Source organism: Microtus pennsylvanicus, chromosome 12 (genome assembly GCF_037038515.1).
Source record: "Microtus pennsylvanicus isolate mMicPen1 chromosome 12, mMicPen1.hap1, whole genome shotgun sequence".
NCBI classification, from domain to species: domain Eukaryota; kingdom Metazoa; phylum Chordata; class Mammalia; order Rodentia; family Cricetidae; genus Microtus; species Microtus pennsylvanicus.
Window position 1 is genome coordinate 13,108,963 of NC_134590.1, and position 21,348 is coordinate 13,130,310.

General features: G+C 44.4%; 2 protein-coding genes across 3 annotated transcripts in view; one reads left to right on the forward strand and one right to left on the reverse strand.

Annotated features, from left to right (window-relative positions):
* Positions 1-21,348, reverse strand: part of Art3 (ADP-ribosyltransferase 3 (inactive)) — a 93,272-nt gene that overhangs the window by 38,618 nt on the left and 33,306 nt on the right. The gene's annotated exons all lie outside the window — the stretch shown is intronic.
* Positions 17,869-21,258, forward strand: Cxcl11 (C-X-C motif chemokine ligand 11). Its single transcript, XM_075943065.1, has 4 exons — positions 17,869-18,042; positions 19,439-19,565; positions 19,665-19,737; positions 20,473-21,258. Exons 1-4 carry the CDS (start codon positions 17,988-17,990, stop codon positions 20,521-20,523), a joined length of 306 nt encoding a protein of 101 aa, XP_075799180.1. The 5' UTR covers positions 17,869-17,987; the 3' UTR covers positions 20,524-21,258.

The following is a 21,348-nucleotide window of genomic DNA, read 5'->3' on the forward strand; positions in this document are numbered from 1 at the left end:
CGGGGGGGGGGGGGGGCAGCAAATCAGATAAGTTAGTAATTATTTGGCAGGAGAGATGAAAGTTCTGTGGAATGAGCAGGATCAGAAGGGTGAATTTTGTATTAAACAGAGTGGGCCGAATGAGATTGGCTGGGCACCATCTTAGCCAGGGCAGGAGGGAGGGAGGGAGGGAGCTGGAGGGAAAGTCTTCTCAGAGGACAGCCACAAGGCCTCTCCCGCCCCCAGGCAAACACGGAGCCCTTTGAAAGTGACTTAAATGGAGAGGAAAGAGAAGGGTTTCAGGGCATTTAGCTTTATTTCATCTTAAAGCCATGATTGGTTTACTGAAAAGTTTTCCATGTTTAGAACAACGGAAGTATTTGCGTCTATTTTTGGACTTGACATTTCATGAAATCTAAATATAGATCAATTATTTGAGATGAAAATTTAGTATGCAAATGCTAAGGGTTATTAGTATAAAACACCTAAAGGATTAAACACAGCAAGAAAGTAAAAGTATGCCCTTCAGATACAAAGTGTTAAATAAGATAAAATCGGTGATATTAATTTCACTTGCGTTTCTTCAAGTGTGGCTACAAGAAAGTTTTTTCCTTTGGTTTGTTGAGATAGTGTCTCTGTAATCTAGGCTGGTGGGAAATTTGCTATGTAAACCAGGTTGACCTCCTGGGGCATCCTCCAGCTAAAGCCAAGTACTGGGATTACAAGTGTGAGCAACCACACCTAACTCAGAAAGTTTCATTATCCATGTAGCTAATGGTATTTACTTTTTTTTTCTCATGTAGCCTAGGTTGACTTCCAATTTGTTATGTAGCTAATAAGGGTTGAAGTGATACTTCATTTGTATTTTAATAAAAAGCTTGCCTGAAGTTCAGAGAGTAAACAGTCACACTGTTCAGCCTCACAGACCAGGCAGTGGTGACACACAACTTTAATCCCCGTAGTCATGCTAGTTTTCCATAGAAACTGAGCAGTAGAGGTGCACACCTTTAATCCCAGCCCTAGAGAGGAATATAAGACGGGAGGAGACAGCTCTCACACACGGCCTCATTCTGAGATTCCTGGCGGCAGGATCCCCATTTCAGACTGAGGTAGAGGTAAGAGCCAGTGGCTGTTTGGCTTTTCTGACCTTCAGGTTGAACCCTAGTGGTGTGGGAAGTCCTTCTGTATATGTGTTGCTTTTATTGGTTAATGAATAAAGAAGCTGCTTTAGGCCAGTGGCTTAGCAGAGCAAAGCTGGGTGGGGAAAACTAAACTGAATGCTGGGAAAAAGAAGGCAGAGTTAAGAGAAGCCATGGAGCCACCAGAGGAGAAAGATGTGAGCTGCTAGCCAGAACCTTGCCGGTAGGCCATGAGACTCATGGTAAAATATAAAATAATAGAAATGGGTTAATTTAATATGTGAGAGCTTGCTAGGAATATGCTGGAGTCACTGGCCAAGCAGTGTTCCAAATAATATAGTTTCTGTGTGACTATTTCTGGAGTCTGGGCAGCCAGGAAACGAACAAGTTTCCTACTACACCCCAGTTTCTGTCTCTGGGTTTTTGTTGTTTTTTTTTTTACCATGAAAGGAATAGTTATCCTATGTTTATTTTTGTGAACAAAAATAATTACTGTTCTTAGCTCGCACACTGCACAAAGTAAATTTTGGTAAGGTCTTTTGGCCAGTGGAGATACATAGTAGATTGTTTTAAATGAGGAGTACTTATTGGAAACAGATTGCCATCAGGAAGAGGGACTGTACAAAATGTTTAACATTTATTAAAGCGAGTATAAGTTAAATATTAAAGTAGCTGGCAAACACTGTAGGAGAATCTCATAGAAAAATTTAAGCTACCTAATATCATTTAACAAAAGCACCACAAAAAATTGGTGATTCATACTTCGGTTATCTTGACCTCTACAAGATATTAAACATTGGTAACAATATGGAAATTTTTCAAATTTATTTCCCTTCAGTGAAATCAGCTTAATGCTTACATGCCAACTTAGGATAACAGTAAACAAAGATGAACATAAATGATGCAATTTCTTCTTTCCTACAACATAGTTAATACCTAGTTAAATTTTCTTTTTTTATTTTATTTTTTAAATTTTTTTTATTAATTTATTTATTTATTAAAGATTTCTGTCTCTTCCCCGCCGCCGCCTCCCATTTCCCTCCCCCTCCCCCAATTAAGTCTCCCCCCAGCCCGAAGAGCAATCAGGGTTCCCTGTCCTACGGGAAGTCCAAGGAACCCCCACCTCCATCCAGGTCTAGTAAGTTGAGCATCCAAACTGCCTAGGCTCCCACAAAGCCAGTGCGTGCAGTAGGATCAGAAACCCATTGCCATTGTTCTTGAGTTCTCAGTAGTCCTCATTGTCCACTATGTTCAGAGAGTCCGGTTTTATCCCAGGCTTTTCCAGACCCTCTCTGGGTTTTTATTAATCCTGCTACAAAGGATGAGTCTGAATTTCTAATTATCCTGCCTCTGCCTCTCCAGTGATTACAGGCATGTGTCATGGAGCCTGGTTTATGCTGTCCTGGGGATCAAACCCACGGAAGGTTTCATGCATATGAGGCTAGCCTCCCCCCCCCCCATACCTTTGTAGCCTCATTTCTGTTTGTCCTGATTTGTTCGTTTAAGACAGTCTTGCTATGCATCCCAGGTAGGTTCCAAGTTGGAATCCTGATTCAGCCTCCTGAGTACAGGAGTGCAGTCATGTGTCACCATACCCAGCTCCCCGTATCTCTTTCAGACAAGGCTGGGCTAGAGCAAGCAGTCAGCCTGAGGCTGAGGAAAACAAGCAGGTTCCATGGTGAGTGCAGCCCAGGCCAGGGAGTGAAGGGCTGGTGGGGTGGGGACTGGAAATGGCACTGCCATGGGAAATCCCGACCTGCCTGCTAAACATGTCTCCTAGGTAACCCTCAGGGTCTATAAGCTCTTGTTCATTCAGGGCATGTGGTGAGAGAAGTGGCTTGAAGTGAAGTTACCATATGTGTAACACGGAAAAGTGGAAAGCCGCTTCCTCGGTTTGCAGGGAAATTCTGAACGAGTCTTTCAGCGGGTCTCACAGGAAGATGTGGGTGCACGGTTAGTCCGTCTCTGCACAGATGAAGATGTCTGTGTCTCGTGGAAAGAGGTGACATAATCAGGCCTCTAGAAACCAGTGCACTGTAACCTGACACAAGGAAGGAAGAACTGGACTAAGGGTGGGCAGGCGGCCTCCAGCCCTGTGCTACCATGCCCACGGGTAGCAGCAGGCCAGGCCGACCCAGGCGGCTTTCTGACTCTTCACACCATCCATTCTGTTGTCCTCTTACTATTTTTTTAAATTTATTTTTTTATTTTATGTGCATTGGTGTTTTGCCTGCATGTATTTCTGGGTGAGGGTGTCAGATCTTGGAGTTACAGACAGTTGTGAGCTGCCATGTGGGTGCTGGGAATTGAACCCGGGGTCCTCTGGAAGAGCAATCAGTGCTTTTAACCACTGAGCCATCTCTCTAGCCCTGTTGTCCTCTCCAATTCAATCTTTTTGTTGTTGTTGCTTCTTTGTTTTCAAGACCGGGTTCTCTATGTAGCCCTAGCTGCCCTGGAACTTGCTCTGTAGACCGTGCAAAATTCAGAGATCCACCCACCTCTCTGCCTGAGTGCTAGGACTGGCGGTGCATACCACCTCACCTGGCTCCAATGCAATCATTTTTATCTGCAGTTTTTTTCCCCATACAATGTAAAATAGGCTGAGAAACAAGATATTGCAATTTGTTTTCAGCTGTAACATGTCCAAAATAGAGGACCAACAGATTGAGGACCAAAACAAGGGGAGATGGGACCTAGGAGAGCTGAAGGGAAGGAAGGAGTCTTCGCTTCCAGCCAGGACATTTGCTCATTAATGACTGGGAAGTAAGTGATCATCACATAGCACGTGGGAAGGTTGGAGCTCTTCCCTGTGGCACGGTGCGTGCTGTAATCGAGAGTTGTTATTACTTCTATTCCCAAGGCTGGAAACCCCCATGAAGTAACTGTTGTGGGAACATTCGCCAAACTTAAAAGAAAGTTAAAGATAACTTCTTTTTTAGAGGCGCAAATGTATTCCCTTCTGAAACAGGAAATGCTGGCTTTTAGAAGAGAGGAAGCAGAACTAGGAGGGACAATCCCTGTGTGGGAGGTGGCGGACGGCAACCGAAGTGGGTCTCGGGACCCCTAGCAGCGCTCTTTTTAAACTAACTCTTCAGCAAGCGGTCTGCTCCTTCTCAAAGACCAAATTTAAATGCTATTCCATTAGCTCTACCAGAAGTTAATAAAAAGGCTGCCATGGAACTACCCCAGAAACATTTTAGATCAGACTGTCCCAGATGATCGGAACCCACTCTGCAGCTTACTTTATGTACGGGCATTCTGCTCATCGCTTTTTAAACAGCACTTACTGACATACACGGCGCAAAAGGGGGTGGGGTGCGTCCCATCCTTCAACACCTTAGTCTGTACAGAGAGGACACCACACATGTGATGGTTTGAATGAAAGCGTGCCCCCAGTCTCAGGCCTGTGAGCACTTGGTCCTGAATTGATGGTGCAGAGGGCATGACCTTGTTCTTTGAAAGTCTTTAAAGACTGCGCCATCTGACTTTGTTTTCTGCTTGTTGGTGCCTGTGGCTCAAGACATGAGCTCTTAGCTTCCAGTTCCTGTCACCGCGTCTTATTTTGCCCCTAAGGACTCTAATCTTTTGGAACCACAAGCCTAAATAAACGCTTCTACAGGTTGCCTTGATCATGGTGTTTTATCACTGCAATAGGAAAGAACTAGTACAGCATATCAAAAATAAGATTGTGAGTCGGGTGGTTGGGGTCCCAAAGGAGGGCAACTTCCTGCAGTGGGGCAGAGATGCTATGGTGATCATTTCACTTGGAAGCTGAAGAAGTAGGGAGGGAAAGAAAAAAAAGAGAGAAAATCCCAGGCACTGATGATGTAAGAATAGCACATATTCCAAAAAATGCAAACCACTCCATACAGCTGCATGACATGATACTTCACGGAACACAATGTGTTCCCGCCTTGGTAAGAGCAAAGCCCAAAGCAGCCCAGCCGAGGCATGAGAGGTGGGGAAAGAGTCTCCACCCACAGCAGGTAAGGAATTTATGGGACACAGTGTCCTCCTGTAATAAAAGAAGCAACAAGATATCCCCACGATACCATCCGAGGAGCCCAAGCTAAAGCAAATCCTCCCTGAACCCTGGCACACTGCTGTTCTACATCAGCCTGACACACGCCACAGTCATTTAGGAAGAAGGGATCGCAAGTGAGAGAAGTTCTCTGTGGTATTGACCTATGGGAAAGCCTGTGGGGTATTTTCTTTATTGGTGATTGATCAGGTAGGGGCTCACTGTAGGTGGTACTACCCCTGGCAAGGTGGTGGTCCTAGATGGTATAAACAAACAAGTTGAGCAAACCAGTAAGCAGCACTCTTCAGTGGCTTCTGCTTCAGCTCCTGCCTCCAGGACCTGCCTTCGGTTCCTGTGTTCCTGCACTGACTGCCTGCCCTCCAGGCTCCTGAGTTTCCTGCCCACGTTCCTGGTTCCTATGTTTCCTGCCCACATTCCTGGTTCCTATGCTACCTTAGGGCCCTCAGGTTCCTGCACTGACTCCCTGCCCTCTGTGATGAGAGTTGTAAGCTGCAATAAAACTATCTCCTCCCCAAGTTTCTTTTGGTTGTTCGTGGTCTTTATTACTGCTGCAGTAGACACCCTAACTAAGAATTTCCTATCTTGGGAGCCCATGCACACAGGCATGCAAATTCCTGAGCACATTCGCTTAGAGAATCCATTCATTCCCAAGTGTGCTCAGTTGATGGTCACATTTCCAAAAGACAGCAGGCACATGTTAGCATGCTTGGCTTTGCGGTCATGAAACATGTTAAAAATGTCAGAACAGCAGGCAGGAGCAAATCCGGGCCTTCCAGCTTTAAAGGTTGGAACTTCAGTGAAGCAGCAATGGACATCAGGTAGAGGAGGAAGCGGTCCCATCTCCAAGTCCATGCCACACAGGACAAAGGTGACCTGGAAGAAACATTTGACTGGAAGCGAAGGAGAAGCAATGGGGAGTGTGTGGGCAAATTCAAGCATGGAGCGGTGAGGGCTTGACTAAATCAGTAGCGAAGGAGCCTGAAGGTTAATGACAACGACTACGTAGAGCAGGGGCATGCAGAGAGGAAAAGACGCGGATTGCAGGAGTTTACTTAGGTACCCAGATGCATAGGAACAACGTCAGTCAAGGTAGGATACTTGTGGTAAGGCTGCCTCTCTGCCTCCTGACTGCCAGAAATACAGGCTTGTGCCAGGATCCCATTATCATCAGTCTTTGCCAAACTTCCAGTTCGTATGTCATACTCTAGTGTCTTTTGCCGAGTCCTGAAGATGCTTAGGAAGCCGTGCTAAGTCCCTAAGTCATAATCTTGCCTAACAGACACCTTCAGCAAGCTCCAGATTCACTAGTGATTAAGAGCTGCACCCAGAGAGAATGCTACTGTCCTTGCTACCTGTTTACACCATTGTGAGGTCTCAGAATAGCATCCTATCCTCAGGGTGTGTGTGTGTGTATTCATGTGTGTAAAGGTCAAAAGTTGACATGGGGGTCTGGTCTTCCTCTATCAGTCTTTCGAGACAAGTTCAGCTAAAGGTCACACCCCGTATTCACCCCCAGTCCCCCTCACCAGTACCGGTCAGGGGCATGCACTGCCAGGCTTGCCCTAGTCCCCTCACCAGTACTGGTCAGGGGCATGCACTGCCAGGCCCAGTCTTTCGCTTGGGTGCTGGGGATCTGAACTTGGGTCTGTGTTCTAACCTTCCCAGTCCTTAACACTATTGTGTATTCATAACAAAGACCAATTGAAAACATTTGGGACAGAGACCCGGGACACAGGTCATCATATCTGGCCTTAATACACACGAACACACACACACACACACTCTCTCTCTCCCTTGTCAGACTAGGGGAGAGTTCAGCCCCATATCTATAAAGGGAGTGACAAGTAAAGGAAAAAGGGGAGATTTTACAAGACAGGAATTACAGAAATAAAGTTTCTGGTTTGACTCTACTGCCTAGGAAGGTGGCTCAGTCAGGTACGGGTCTGCCATGCAAACCTAAGGACCTGAGTTCGGATCCTCAGTACCCATGTCAAAGTTGAGCATGGTGGTGTAACTGCACGGCTGGAGGGGTGGGACAGGCAGATCACTGAAGGTTGCTGGTCAGCCAGCAACTGCTAAGTTCAAAGTTCATTAAGAGATGCTGTCGCAAAAACTACAGTAGACATGACTGAGGAAGACACCAATGCCAGCCTCTGGCTATGCTTGCCCTTCTCTCCCTGTCCCCCCTTTCACTTTATTTTATACAAATGAGGGGAGCAGGCAGGTGTAACAGACAAACTCCTGCATTTCAAGGACCACAGAAAGTGAACTGCCACAATTTTAGCGTTTAAACAAAACCTTACTCTAAGTTCATAAGGACCAACTTGTGTATCTCTTCCTGGCTGCCCTGTGTTGATTGTGTGCCAGTGTGACGTAATGTCATCTGGCTGATGACTTTCTCAGTAGCCTGCATTTCTTTGTCAAGCATGTGCAAACCTGCACAGTTTGCTTCTGTTTTCCCTTAGCTAAACTTAGCTTTTCAGTTCTCTAATTATCCGAGTAAGTTAGCTTGGTTGTCCATACAACCTGGGACTCTCTGGACACACAATTAGAGTGCTGAGTGGCAGGAAAAGGATGATATATCCTTTCCTTTTGAGAGATCTACACAGGGAGAAGTGAACTGAGAACAGATATACGAAAGCCACTTAACGGGCAGTGGTGGTGCACGCCTTTAATCCCAGTATATGGGAAGCAGAGGCAGGCAGATTTCTGAGTCTGAGGCCAGCCCGGTCTACAGAGTGAGTTCCGAAACAGCCAGGGCCGTACAGAGAAACTCTGTCTTGAAGAAACAAACAAGCAAAATAAATAAGTAAATAAAAAAAATGCTACTTTACAGGTTTGAGAAACAAGAAAGGTGTAATTTATATTCTTTTAACATTAAGGCCAAGAAACAATCTCTCTTTTAAAAAACGTATGGCTATTTATTTAAAAAAATACTCAGGCTACAGTGGGGTTACATGTTAATCCCAGCACTGTGGAGGCAAAGGCAGGTCTCTGTGAGTTCAAGGCCAGCCTGGTTTACATAGAGAATTCCAGAACAGCCAGGGCTACACAGTAAGACCCTGTCTCAAAAAACAAAACCAAACAACAACAACAAAGAAAACCACAAACCAAAACCATGATACTACCACTAACAATAGTAAACTTGAGTTTCTTGTTATCAAAAAGTAAGACTGGAGAAACAAAAGGAACTCAATGTGGGAACAAAGGCTATGGGGAAAAGCAAAATCACCCAAGAGAAAGGGAAGAACAAAGCCAGCCGGGAGTAGAAGCACACAGCCTTTATTCCAGAGGCAGAGGCAGGAGAATGACTGAGTCTGAGGCCAGCCTGGTCTAAATAGAGAGTTCTAAGTCAGCTAGGGCTACACAACGAGACCTTGACTCAAAAACAAAACAAATAAAATGAAATGAACAACAAAACCATGAGCCAGCATGGAGGCTGAGGCAGGGGAATCATGGGTTTGAGGACTGAGTAGGGGACAAAGGGTCAAACTAAGAGAACCCTGACCTTCGGATGTTCTAAAGCAAGTATGCCCACACTCCCCACAAAATTTAAAGATGAAAGAGAATACACGTTGCTTCTGTTTAACATGTTACCTCAGTACACAGTGGGGAATGCAACGGCTACATGCAGAACAGTAACACTAAGCAGCTTCTGCAGTGACTGGATGGTTTCTGTGTTGTGTGTAGAAATAGACAGGAAAATTCTTTTCAGTTTTCTCACCTCTTAAATAATTAGGGTTTTTTTTGCCAAAGAAAACAGAAAGATGGAGATGAATGTATCTACATATGTAATGAATCAGTCGTGGTTGACAGCTGAAACGGTGACGGTTTTCATCTCTAAGTGCTAATGCATGCATTTCACCAACTTTCTGTCTAACTAATTCTCACAGTGAGGCCCCTCCCGCGCTTCTTCTCAAGCTCTGCGCCTTGCTCTCCGCCTTGAGACAGGGCGTCTTGCTGTTTGCAGTGTGCAGTCCAGGATCCAGGAGAGTCTCCTGCCCCTGCCTCCAATCTCAGCCTGGGAGCACCTGGGTTACAAAGGGGCACTGCCACCTCCAGCTCCACGTGGGTTCTAGAGCTCCAAACCCGGGTCACTGGGCCAACGGCTTCACCCACTGAGCCATCTCTATGGAGTTATTATTCTCATTTTCATTATTTCCTTTTTACACTCTACCAACCGAGCTATCCAGGCATATAACTTTTTTAAAAAATACATATAAGTTCTCTTTTGTGTGTATGGTGCATGCGTTTGTGTGGGTAGATGCAGGTATGTGTGAGCATGTGTGTTTATGTGTAGAGGCCGGAAGTTGCCGTCTAATGTCTTCAGCCACTCTCCACTGGGCTTCCTGAGTCAGGAGCTCCCTGGAGCTGGGAGGGAGCACATCAGTTTGATGGACTGGCGGGTCAGTATGCTCAGGGATCATTTGTCTCTACAGCTGCAGCACTGGGGCCAGATGTGCCGGAACGCCTGATTGACAGTTCACACACTGAGTCCTCTCCCCAGCACCCTAAATTAGATTTTAAACAAATACCCATATATGATAAGATACAAAAATTGGCAGCCTTTCCTTTAATTCTAATTTACAGGTGGTTCCCACTTATCAATGCTACCTAATTCAATTTCCATTTGAAAATTTATTCTTTTCTTATAAGGTAACTTCTCTCATGATAGTTAGATGTTTATTTCAGAATCACTGTGAGGTTAACTACTCTAGCTGGCTAGCCTAGGAAGTGGATCCATTTTTTCAGGAGAAAAGTCTTCTAAGCCTCAACTGAGATGTAAAAGTTACATCTCTTTGATTCGCTCTTCCCTCGATTTGATGGGCAAGAGGACTCTGTCTACTCGGGTCTCCCCACTCACGTTTCTCTGCTTCTTCTGAACAGCCATACTGGTCACCTACGACTCTCTTCCTCTATTCCCCGATTCCTAGCTTGGGAACTATTTTGGAGTCCTTGGTTTTAGGACATGTTTCTAGGCCTCCTGGCTTTCCAGACTCCACTTTGGGACACTGCACATTATTTAGATTTGGGGAAAATGCCCCAGCAACAACTGAAAACCCCTACCACCACCACCCCTCATGAGATTAGCCCTTACAGAGCTCAGTTTGCTAACTGGACTGATTCTGGGCATCCTCCCATTTTATATTATATCTTACATTTTTAATATAAACTCAAAAGGTTCTAGGAAATAAGGGAGCTTGGGATGAGAAGAGGTAAGAGCTAGGGTAACTGGGACTCTGAAATGCAAGCTGCAGTCGGGAAATGCCGTGTCTGCTCTTCCCCCATCAGCCACCAAAGGTCACAGATTCCTGCAGTCTGGAGCTGACCTGCTGCACTGAACATCAGTTACTGCCCACATCAGTTTCTGTCCATCTCAGCCCAGTGTCAGTGACAATTCTGTCACCTTTTCCCTTGTCCGTGGGATACGCACTGGCTGCTCTGGGAGCTACTGCGCTGGTGAGGATGGAGACACAGAAGGGAGACATGACTGCTTGCCCACGCGCACGACAAACATCTGGAATGTAAACTACGTTCATCGCTGCTTCTTCCCCAGGACCGTCAGATTCACTGTCTCAAACTGCCCGCAGTTGCCTCCCACTCTACCCTTCTTTTCTCGAGGAGGCCTCAGAACGCGAGTTATAGTCAGACCTTTGCGGTCGCCCTTCCTTCCTATTGCAACAGAGCAGAAAGGAATTCTCCTGCGCTGTTCCTCTCTGCTACTCTGATCCTGCTTCTTATAAGTGGTTTTAAGTGACTAAGACAGCACTGCACACATGCTTGAATCCTTGTTTTCTTCTTTAAAGAGACGTGTTCTTTCTTACTGAAACATTACGGGATTGGGGACACTGCACTCATCAAATTGGCACGCTGTAGGCATCAAACAAACAACAGCCATTATTCTGGCCTCCGTCCATCAGTCTTGCGACTACTCTCTACCCAGCCACCAACAGGTGCAGATGCAAGGTCAGGGTGGGCACCCAGACCCGGAGAGAGAGAGAGAGAGAGAGAGAGAGAGAGAGAGAGAGAGAGAGAGAGAGAGAGAGAGAGAGAGAGAGAGGGTTTTCTGACCAGACCTCATTATTCAGTTCTCTGTGTGTTAAAACCCAGAGCTGGGAAGCTGGGACCACAGAGAGAACACAAAGCTGTGAATCAGAGGCAGAACAGGAAACAGGGCAATGACAGGACTCTTTTACTTACTTTATCTAAAAAGAAATAAACTCAGTTTCTTAAAGGCCACTAAACTTGTAGCTTTTCTAAATATTTAAAAGGCTATTCTTGTCTTGAATATAAAAAGTCAGTTAAGTTTAATATAATAAAATATCTGCAATGACAAGAATGTCCTTCCAATCCCCTTTTTACATTCCTGGGCAGATCTCCCACATTAAACAGCTCTGGTTAACCTCTAGTTCAAACTGGCAAACCACGTGTCTGTCCTGGAATGCTCCCGACAACTGGTCATTTGAGTCGGAGCCCAAAGCAATGCCATACCTTACACACATGGCTCTCCTAACAGTCACAGGCAGAACTCATCCCCCGAAGCAGGATCCTCCAACTAGACCAGGGAGAGTGTCACTCAGAGATGCTCCCTCCCCTTCTCAGGGGATCAGTGGCAATACAGGACTGGCAATCAAGCTGCCGCCCAAGTGTGCCCTGCTGTGAATCCACGAGCTGTTTGTAATGCTGCTCGCTGCTACTCTCTCACGTGTTTTCCACTCCTGAACAATAGCCATGTTGTTTCCCGGCTTGGAAAACTCACATGAACATCGACATTGCCCTGGTAGTCATGTTCTCCTCTGGGTGGCCAACCGAAGGCCGTGCACAGAGCTGCCTTTGTTGGGAGGAAAATGCTCTCTCTGAAGCTTATGGTGCCACTGACTTGTTTTCTGCTGTACACTCTTCCTGGCTCCAACACATGCAAATGACAGCAAACTCCCAGGGTAGAGTAGAGGACACGGAAAAGCGGGTCAGTCTAGCCAGTGAGGTTACAGAACTCGAACACGCCCTGTGTTTCCAACGGTTATTTTCATTTCATTTTATAAGCATGGGTGTTTTGTCCGCATGTATGCCTATGTACCACGCATGTGCCTGGTGCCCTCAGAGACCACAAGAGGGTGTTGGATCCCCCAGGCCTGGAGTTAGAGATGGTTGTGAGCCACCAAGGGGGTGCTTGGAATTGAGCTTGAGGCTTCAGCAAGAACAGCCAGAGCTTTTAACTATGAAGCCACCACTCCAGTCTGCGTTCTGAGTTTTGGCATAAGATTCTGCTGAACTTACCTAAGATTCTAAATAAATTAGTTTTAAGACTCAAGTTCTTTTCCTTCCTTTAGAATTACTTAAAAATAAAATAAGTGGGGCTGGAGAGATGGCTCAGTGGTAAAGATTACTGCCTGCTCTTCCAGAGGACCCGGATTTAATTCCCAGCACCCATATGGCAGCTCACAACTATCTGCTACTCCAGTTCCATTATACATGCATACATGCAGGCAATACATAAATGAACATAAAATAAAAATAAATTATAAAAAATAAGTGAACAGCTTTGGCATGTGTTAATTGAGTACTAATATAATTAGCTTGGGAGAAGATTTCATAAAAAGTGACATCCCAAGACAAATGAGTTTGGTTATAGATAAAACATTATTGAGGTACTGTGTTTTCCCAGGCTAGAAAAGAAAAAAAGGAGTAAATAATAACCACGATTATAGCTACTATTAAATCAGATAATTTTTTTTCTAAAAAGGTAGAGAAATATCCAGAAGGGAAACAGCCCAAACTCTTTGTAGCTCAAACTCAATTTCCAAAGCAAATAAAAGCAGATAGCTTAATAAACACCTCGCCTACAGCTTAACAGAGGAAAACCCACAGTAAACCTAACCCATCCAAGCAGAGTACACTAAGGGCAGGAACAAGCTGGAGACAGGGGTCACCAGACCAGCAGGAACTGGGACAGTAGATCCAGCGCTCAGCAACTGCTTATCAGGGGCTGAAGCCTTGGCTCAGTGCACCAAACATTTCCCTGGCAAGTGTGAGGACTGGGGCTCACAGCCCCAGAACCCACATAAAAGCCAGGCAGGCATGATGGCACCCCGTAGTCCCAGCACTTGAGAGGCAGACACAGGGTAAGCTGACTAGTTAGCCAGAACTGGCAAACTCTGGGATCAGCAAGAGACCTTGCCTGATCAGTAAAATGTAGCAACCAGGGAGACACTCCGCATCAACTTCAGGCCTCCACAGGCATACATGTGTGCGCACACTCACATGCGAACATGCAGACACACAAAGTAAACAGCCTTTAAAATCTCTGCCCACTGGAAGTCCAAAGCTGTTTCTCTTCTATCTTTCGGACACTAAAGTGTTGAAAGTCTGTGCTGAAGTCCAACAGACTTCAGTTTTGATTCCATCCTCTCTGGTATGCTGACAAGGCAGGAGGTGAGGACTCTCCGGGGCTCTCTCAAACATGGGGAGGTCAGTCAGACGGTGGTGGCCACTGAGACCACCACTTATTCGGTGCACATACTCAATGCTGTAACATCTGGCCCGTTCATATCAAACACGAAGCGGTACTTATACAACGTGAACCCTGGCAGATGTTCCAAATGCCAGCTGGCAGAATGCAGCTTTTGAAAACGTTTCCTTGGGGCTGGAGAGATGGCTCAGTGGTTAAGAGTATTGCCTGCTCTTCCAAAGGTTCTGAGTTCAATTCCCAGCAACCACATGGTGGCTCATAACCATCTGTAATGAGGTCTGGTGCCCTCTTCTGGCCTGCAGACATACACACAGACAGAATATTGTATGCATAATAAATAAATAAATAAATAAATAAGAAAACGTTTCCTTAGGTCGAATTATCAGAATATTAAGCTTAAGTTTAGAAACAGCTTTACTCAAATTCCTGCTCACTCTGGTGTTCTTTTCAGCAACAACGAAATGCATAATTTTATCAGCGCTTTAATGGATTTTTGTGTTTACATGATTTATGTCTAGTTTCTGTTTCCTTTGTTGTGAGGTCTTACTCGGTGTCTGGCAGATTCTCTGAACATGGTGTGTGGGGTTTTTCCTGACTTCTGAGCGAGTATTATTTTAATGTTATAAGATCATAGTGTCATTGTCTTAAGGATATAAAAACTGACTAACAGCTTCCGAAAATGATTGAATTGTTGGCTAGAAGGGCGGCAGGTGCTGTGCTATCTTAGGTTAAGGAGCTGGGCTTGGGCATCACTGCGCTCAGTCAAGACATGTTGTCTCAGACTTCTGGCACTCTCTCCCGCTGGACTGAGTCATCTGCTGTCTGTAAACCTGAAACAGGATTCTGTTACGTCATGCTGGTTTCTAATAAATGGAAATGTTATGGTTTCCATTTCTAGCCCACTTTTCACTAACTGAAGAAAATATCCTTGGTATTAACATAGGTGGGGGGAGTCAGTCCGCGTTTCTGAAACTTATTAAATGAAGACTCAAAGTTATGCTTAAATGGCTTGCATTAATCGCTTCAAATTTGAAAACTATGTTGGAAATTTTGGGGGTCAACCAGAGAGCCTACAGATGCATCAGGTAATACGCTCCCTCTGAGCTCCCCCCTCAGCCCCAGCATTGTCTCGTCTCCATGAACTGAGTCATTTGGAAGCACTGGACGTTAGCTTTCATTGTCGACTTGACACCGTCTAGCGTGACCTGGCAAGAAGAAGCCTCAGCTGAAGGTTCACCCAACAGACTGGCCTGTGATCATGTCTGTGGGAATCATCTTGATTAGTGATTGGTGTGAGGAGGGCCCAGTCCACTGTGGGCACAACTTGGGATGTATGAGGAACAAGCCAGTAAGCAGCATCTTCTATGGTCTCTGTTTCAGGTCCTGCTTGAGTTCCGGCCCTGGCTTCCCTCAGTGATGCAGTGTGGCCTCTAAGCAGAAATAAGCCCCTTCCCTCCTAGGTTGCTTCTGGCTATAGCGTTTTATCGCAAGAACAGAAAACTCACTAGGCCACACAGATTACACAATTTTTTAAAAGATGGAAATTAGAATCATTTCCTGGGATATTCCTTAAATTCAAGTGGACACTCTGACTAGGTGGACCTGGAATAGAAAGCAGAAAATAGCCCAATTTGAGAAATAACAGCAAAAAAAAGGGCAATAGTCCCCAAAGGACAGAACACATCGTTTAGCATGCCTCAGAGATTAAGAGAACAAACCGCTCTTCTAGAGGACCTGAGGTCAAGCCCCAGTGCTGATATTGGGGCTCAGGATCACCTTTAAGTCCAGCTCCTGGTGGCCCGATGCTGCTGGCCTCTGAGGACACTCGCACACACATGCCCCACACAGCCACACATGCAAATGCACAATTAAAATAATAAAAGTAGTTTAAAAAACAAATTATAGTTTAACCTTTTTTACATTTTACTCAAAGAAAAGAGCAATAAGATACAATTCAGGGTGAAGAGGAAACTGTTAGGGTAACCTAGAGATGTTGCCATAAACAAAACCACAGTGTCTGTTGTTGTCTTGGGCTGTTTTAGAGTGAGCATCATGGCAGCCAGTATATACCACAAGGAATGTATGTATTAACCTAGGTCCTTCTGTCCCTTGTGCGTTACTAAGCACATATGACTACTGAGCATTTGGCTTGTGACTGGTTCAGTTTGAACACTTAATAAAAAATCTCATTCAATGCTGATTACGCAGCAAAATAATCTCTTATGTTTTGAATTACATTAAATATACTACTTAAATTATTTTCAGCTATTTTTCTTTTTTTAACTGTGGCTACTAGAGATTTAAAATCATGGATTACTTTACATTATTCCTAGATAAGCTCAGCAAGAACAGTCAGTTTTATAAAATCAGAAGAAATAATCAATACATAATATGAATATTAAGATATCACTTTTTCAAGGAAATAAATGAGAGCCCAGTCATATTGGCACATGCCTATATTCTCAGCATTTGAAAGGCTGAGGCAAGGAGATAGTCACGAGCTAAGCCAACCTGCACTCCATAGCAGGAGGCCATGTCAAAAAAAAAAAAGTCATGAAGATAAGATATGGTGAGTTAAGAGACTCAGACAGGAGATGAACGACCCACTCCAGAACACAAGCACTAAATCTCACAGGGCACAGGGGATCCATGGGTGAGGGCACGTTCTGAAAAGGAGTCTTTCTCCTGGGACACCACAGACTGCCGGGTAAGAACAGGTCAGAACCAGTCCTTAGGAGCTCTCCCACCCCACATCTGCAGAGCCAGCAGAAACCTTATGGGGCAAAAGTTATAAAATTCTGCCTTAACAAGAAGGAATTTAGTTACCGTCTTGAGAATGCCAGGCTGTAACATACATTGGACCGGGAGCAAACATTTGCTGAACTGTTGTAAAGGGTGGCTTTCCAGGAAACTGGATTACTGAGAGGAAGAGGGGGGACATCCCTGCCAACCCTTAGGCTGGGCTTTCCTTAGCTGCAGGAAATCAGGCAAGAAAGTTTCAATGCAAAAGCAGCCCCCCTCCCAGCTCACCATAGGTTCACATCCAGTATCTGAAGACCTGAAGTCAAGACTGAAACCTTCCTTGGCATTTACACTATGTTTCAGAGGGAAGGCAGACGCAGCCGTACCCGTATGGGGGACTTGGCTCTTCCACATCTAGGTGGACACAGAATAAAAGCAGACCATCTGTCATCCTCAGAGAGGAGGAGCGGGACCCTTTTTCATTCTGTATTTGGTCCAGCAAGCTTCTAAGCCATCTGCAAATACAGAACTTGCTTTGTAGGTCAGGCTGGTCTTGAATTCACATACATCTGCCTGCCTATACCTCCTCCCGAGTGCTGGGATTAAAGGTGTGTGCCACCACTGCACCCAGTCTAAAGTTTAAAAAAACCACAACTCTCCTAGACTTGAACTCATTATGTTTCTATAAATGACACATTTAAAACAGAGTCAGAAAACTTAAGAGAAACAGGAAGAGATGACAACTTTGTCTTTATAGTCCTTAACAGAAAATATACGAAAGTATAAATATAAATATACAAAGTATATGCACTAAAAAGCACACATATGCCGGGCGGTGGTGGCGCACGCCTTTAATCCCAGCACTCGGGAAGCAGAGGTAGGTGGATCTCTGTGAGTTGGAGGCCAGCCTGGTCTACAAGAGCTAGCTCCATACAAGCACACACATGGCTTTAAACTTCAAACACAAATAGATGCAGAAAACAACAAGATCTCCTGAGTAAATTGGGAGTGAGGGGATCATGGGCAGAAGGGGATGGGGGAGGAAAGGAAGAGAGCAGAGAAAAATATATTTCTCAATAAAGACAATAAAAAAGAAGTAGATGCAAGCGCACAGATATGGGGAGAGAACTTCAAACAAGAAATTGAAAGCAAAATAATGCAAAGTTAGCGCAGGTCACCTGTTAGCAAATAATCTCTGTCCAATACACATGTCCTTTCCTACAGTTACATGGAGGAGGAGCTGGTTGGAACTGGGACGATCTGCCTGAGTCTGTGGGACTTGGAATTACACTGCCCAGAAAGGCACCTGTAGGTAAAGGCACCTGCAGACAGCTGCTTCCCCTGGGAGTGAGCTACAATGCAGACAGCACTCCAGTTCCCAAGTACTTTCACATTCCAGTCACGGCCCTCACTGCTGCAGACAGGAACCAGCAGAGGCACTGACATGGGGACGAAAGGGAAACTCTAGGAAGCAAGAAAGCGGCGTGAGTCAAGCAGGGAAATTCCTGCTGCTGCCAAGGACTGCTGGTCTATAAAATGCTCCTGCTTCAGCCTTCCCACTGTTCTCTGCAGAGCACATCAAAGCCGAGGCCGAGCAGCAGCAGCTGGGGTGGACATGAAGGGCATCGCCATAGCCTTCGCTGTGCTAATCTGTGCTACAGCTGTCCAAGGTAGGATTCCTTTCGCTTCTGTGCCGATACGTTCGTTCATCGCGTTATCTTTCAAATGCCTTTTCTCTAAAATACACAGTCAATTTAATTTCACACATTAGAAGTTCCAGCAATGGCGGGAAATGTTGGAAATCTTTATATGAAAAGATTATTTTAACTATGGATGATAAACTTCATAGATTTCTTAATTTTCTGACAATTACCTAGCAAGAGCCTTTAGAGGAAGCTCTCAGTGTCTATTTAGAGAATCTCCTATGGAATTATGTTGGTGTGTGGGAAAATCAGTTTTTTTAAGCAAGAGCTCATCGATTTATTATAATCACTACTTTCAGAATAAAGGAAAAAAGGAAATTCTCTCTGGGGCCATGGTCATAGTAACGTTATATGTGTTATATGTGTTTGATCAATACTTCGCTGGAGGGCAAGTGTGTTTAGGGCTGTGTGGGTACCGACAATGCTCTGCAGCCCCGCCCCCCAAGAATACTGTCTCTAACGGGCAACCTTATTGACATTTCCCCATCAGCTGAACCTAGAACTGTATCTCCCGTGCTCCGATGGTTCTTCTATCCCAGCAGATCTGGGCTAAGGAGCATGGGGCCTACACGACAAACCTAGTCATGTTCAGAGCTCTCCCGTGCTCCGATGGTTCTATCCCAGCAGATCTGGGCTAAGGAGCATGGGGCCTACACGACAAACCTAGTCATGTTTAGAGCTCTCCCTGCTCTGAGAAAGCAGCGAATCTTTGTGGTTTCCCTGGAGACGCTTGTGGGGTCTGAAAGCCAGTTAGCTCTGGAGGATAGCAAGATTTATGATACTTAGCTTTAGTCTAGAATCTGATCTTCAGAAGACAAAGATCAAAAGAATTGTTAACTATTTGCTCATTTACTAAAGAACAGACTACCAAGGTCTGTGCCAGCTAGAAAACCATTTAAAATAAACCCAGAAGAAAAGAGCCACTTTGCTCCGGTGTCCCTGAAGGCTGTGCAGTTGTTATTTCAGGTACTCAAGGGCCTGGCTGGTGGCATACACACACCACAGTGTAAGTTCTGGACTTAAAGAGGCTGAGCAAAGGCAGGGTAACACTAAAATGTGGGGTCTGCTATGTACTGCTTCAAGTTCAAGGTCATCCTGGGCTTTCTGGTGAGCTGGAGGCCAGCCTGGGTCAAACAGCAAATAAGTCCTATCTGAAACCTAAATTAAATAATTTATAAAAATAAATGAGTGAAATAATCAAGGATATAATAAATTAGCATAAAGCAGAGGGAAATATTATAGGGAGATCCTGACTTAATTCCAATCCACACAAATGAGACTTCTAGAAATGTGTCTGCCGCCATCCCTTCCCCCAGGACTGTAATCCACAGCCATCACTAACCAGTTCCGTGATCTGTTCTAGGCTTCACTATGTTCAGAGCGGGGCGCTGCCTTTGCATAGACCCTGGAGTGAAAGCCGTCAGGATGGCAGATATCGAGAGAGTCTCCATAATCTACCCGACTAGAGGCTGTGCCAAAGTCGAAGTGATGTAAGGAATGGGCTTGCTGGAGATGACCATGGGGTAGGTGTTTTCGCTTTGTTGACATTTCCCCCAAAGGTTAAAACTTCTCTGTATCTTCCTTAACAGTGTTACCCTGAAAGCCAATAAAGGAGAAAGGTGCCTGAACCCCAAATCAAAGCAAGCACGCATCATACAACAGGTAGGTTACCAGACTTCCAAGCTAGAATGTGATCTTATCCACGAGAGCTCTGGACCACATTACAATCCTAACAAAAGCTGCGTGAAGCATTCAGTTAAGGGGTCCTGGGTTATGACAACATCCTTTTCCTGCTACATGTTCTTACAGGTCAGCCCTTAACTACCGAGGAAACAAAACAACCCAGTAAATAAAACTTTCCATTTTCAAAGAATTTATACTAACACTACTCATATTTTACAAAGCAACTTCTGCCTTTTATGTCCACTGGCAATCTGGTGTTTTTGGCGTGGTCTGTTATATGTATTATGCTTGCTTTTATACTTCCTACTACAAGATAAGTTTGCTGTTTTTATTTCTTAAAAACAAAAAAAGCAAACCTACTTCAGCAATACCACACTGATTACCTGAAGTCAGTTTTCCTTTCACCATCTGCAACTTAAGTGGATAAATCATACATTACCTGTTTTTATTCATGGAAAATATTAAAATCTAATTGTTAGAAAGGTCCTGAGGATTCTGTCTGTTCTGAATGGTCATTTACTACCATCTTTGTATGTTCTAAAACTCAGAGGAAAAAAATGTCTTATTCAGAGCTGTAAGTCTTACTGGAGAATTGATGGTTTGTTTCCTTGCTAGTCTTCCCCTGACCCTTAGTGTTTAAAATAGTAATTAAACCTATATTTTGTGATTGTTAAAAAAACAACAAAACAAAAATTCTTTGTTTTCTAATTACAGGCAATAGAAAGAAAAAGTTCTTTAAAGCGCCAAAACCATGTGAAGTCCTAAAGAAAAGGGGGGACTGGAAACCTGAAGTGTCTGTGACTACTCAAACATGAACTGTGAGACAACAACCCAACCTTCTGTCTCAGAATATACACCCATAAATTACCAGGTTGCAAAACCTTCTAGGAAGTTTGATATGCCTAACTATTCTGCTTGGCTATAGAAATATTTATCTCTAAAAGTCACGTGTCTGCATGGGTGCGCATTCCACGTTACCTTCTGTGGTTACAATGGACTCACTGTTACTGGAGCCCAGGCCAGTACTGGACTCAAAAGCATCTGTGTGTGTACTAAGGCATTCCTTAAAGGATTTTTCATACAAATAAACATTCCTTTCCCCAAATATCCCAAGGCACGTAAGCATCTAGGAGAAAGTTTCCATGTAGAATCTTGTTTGTTCATTCACGGGATGTACTGCAGACAATTCTGGAAAGAACCCTAATGCTGCCTTAGTAACATTGGTTTCCCCCAAAGTGTTCTAAAGAAGTTAAGATGTACATTTCTTTTTATCTACTTTATCACTTACAATAGTCTGGATATATTTTAAATATAAATTGCTTTTGTTCACCAAAGAAAAATATTGAAAAAAAACCTATGCATATCTATCAATCTGTTCTTTTTGATTCTGTTTCCAAGAAAAACATATACTTTGGACATTTCCTTTGTCATACTGTGAATGGTAGGGACAGCTAAAACTGGCTTTCTTTAAAAAGAATAAAACTCGTGTTTTTCTAGTCAGCTCCTATGACTGTTATTAAACAACCGTATGCTTTCTGGGCATCAATACGTCTTCAGGTTTTTGCTTTTTTATTTTTTTACTTTGTATTT

Bases quoted from the DNA above. Each gene is read 5' to 3' on its own strand.
- Cxcl11 (XM_075943065.1), top strand. From the start codon at position 17,988: ATGAAGGGCATCGCCATAGCCTTCGCTGTGCTAATCTGTGCTACAGCT. The intron at 19,566-19,664 runs GTAAGGAATGGG...CTTCCTTAACAG, and splicing joins TGTGCCAAAGTCGAAGTGAT to TGTTACCCTGAAAGCCAATA. The intron at 19,738-20,472 runs GTAGGTTACCAG...TTCTAATTACAG, and splicing joins AAGCACGCATCATACAACAG to GCAATAGAAAGAAAAAGTTC.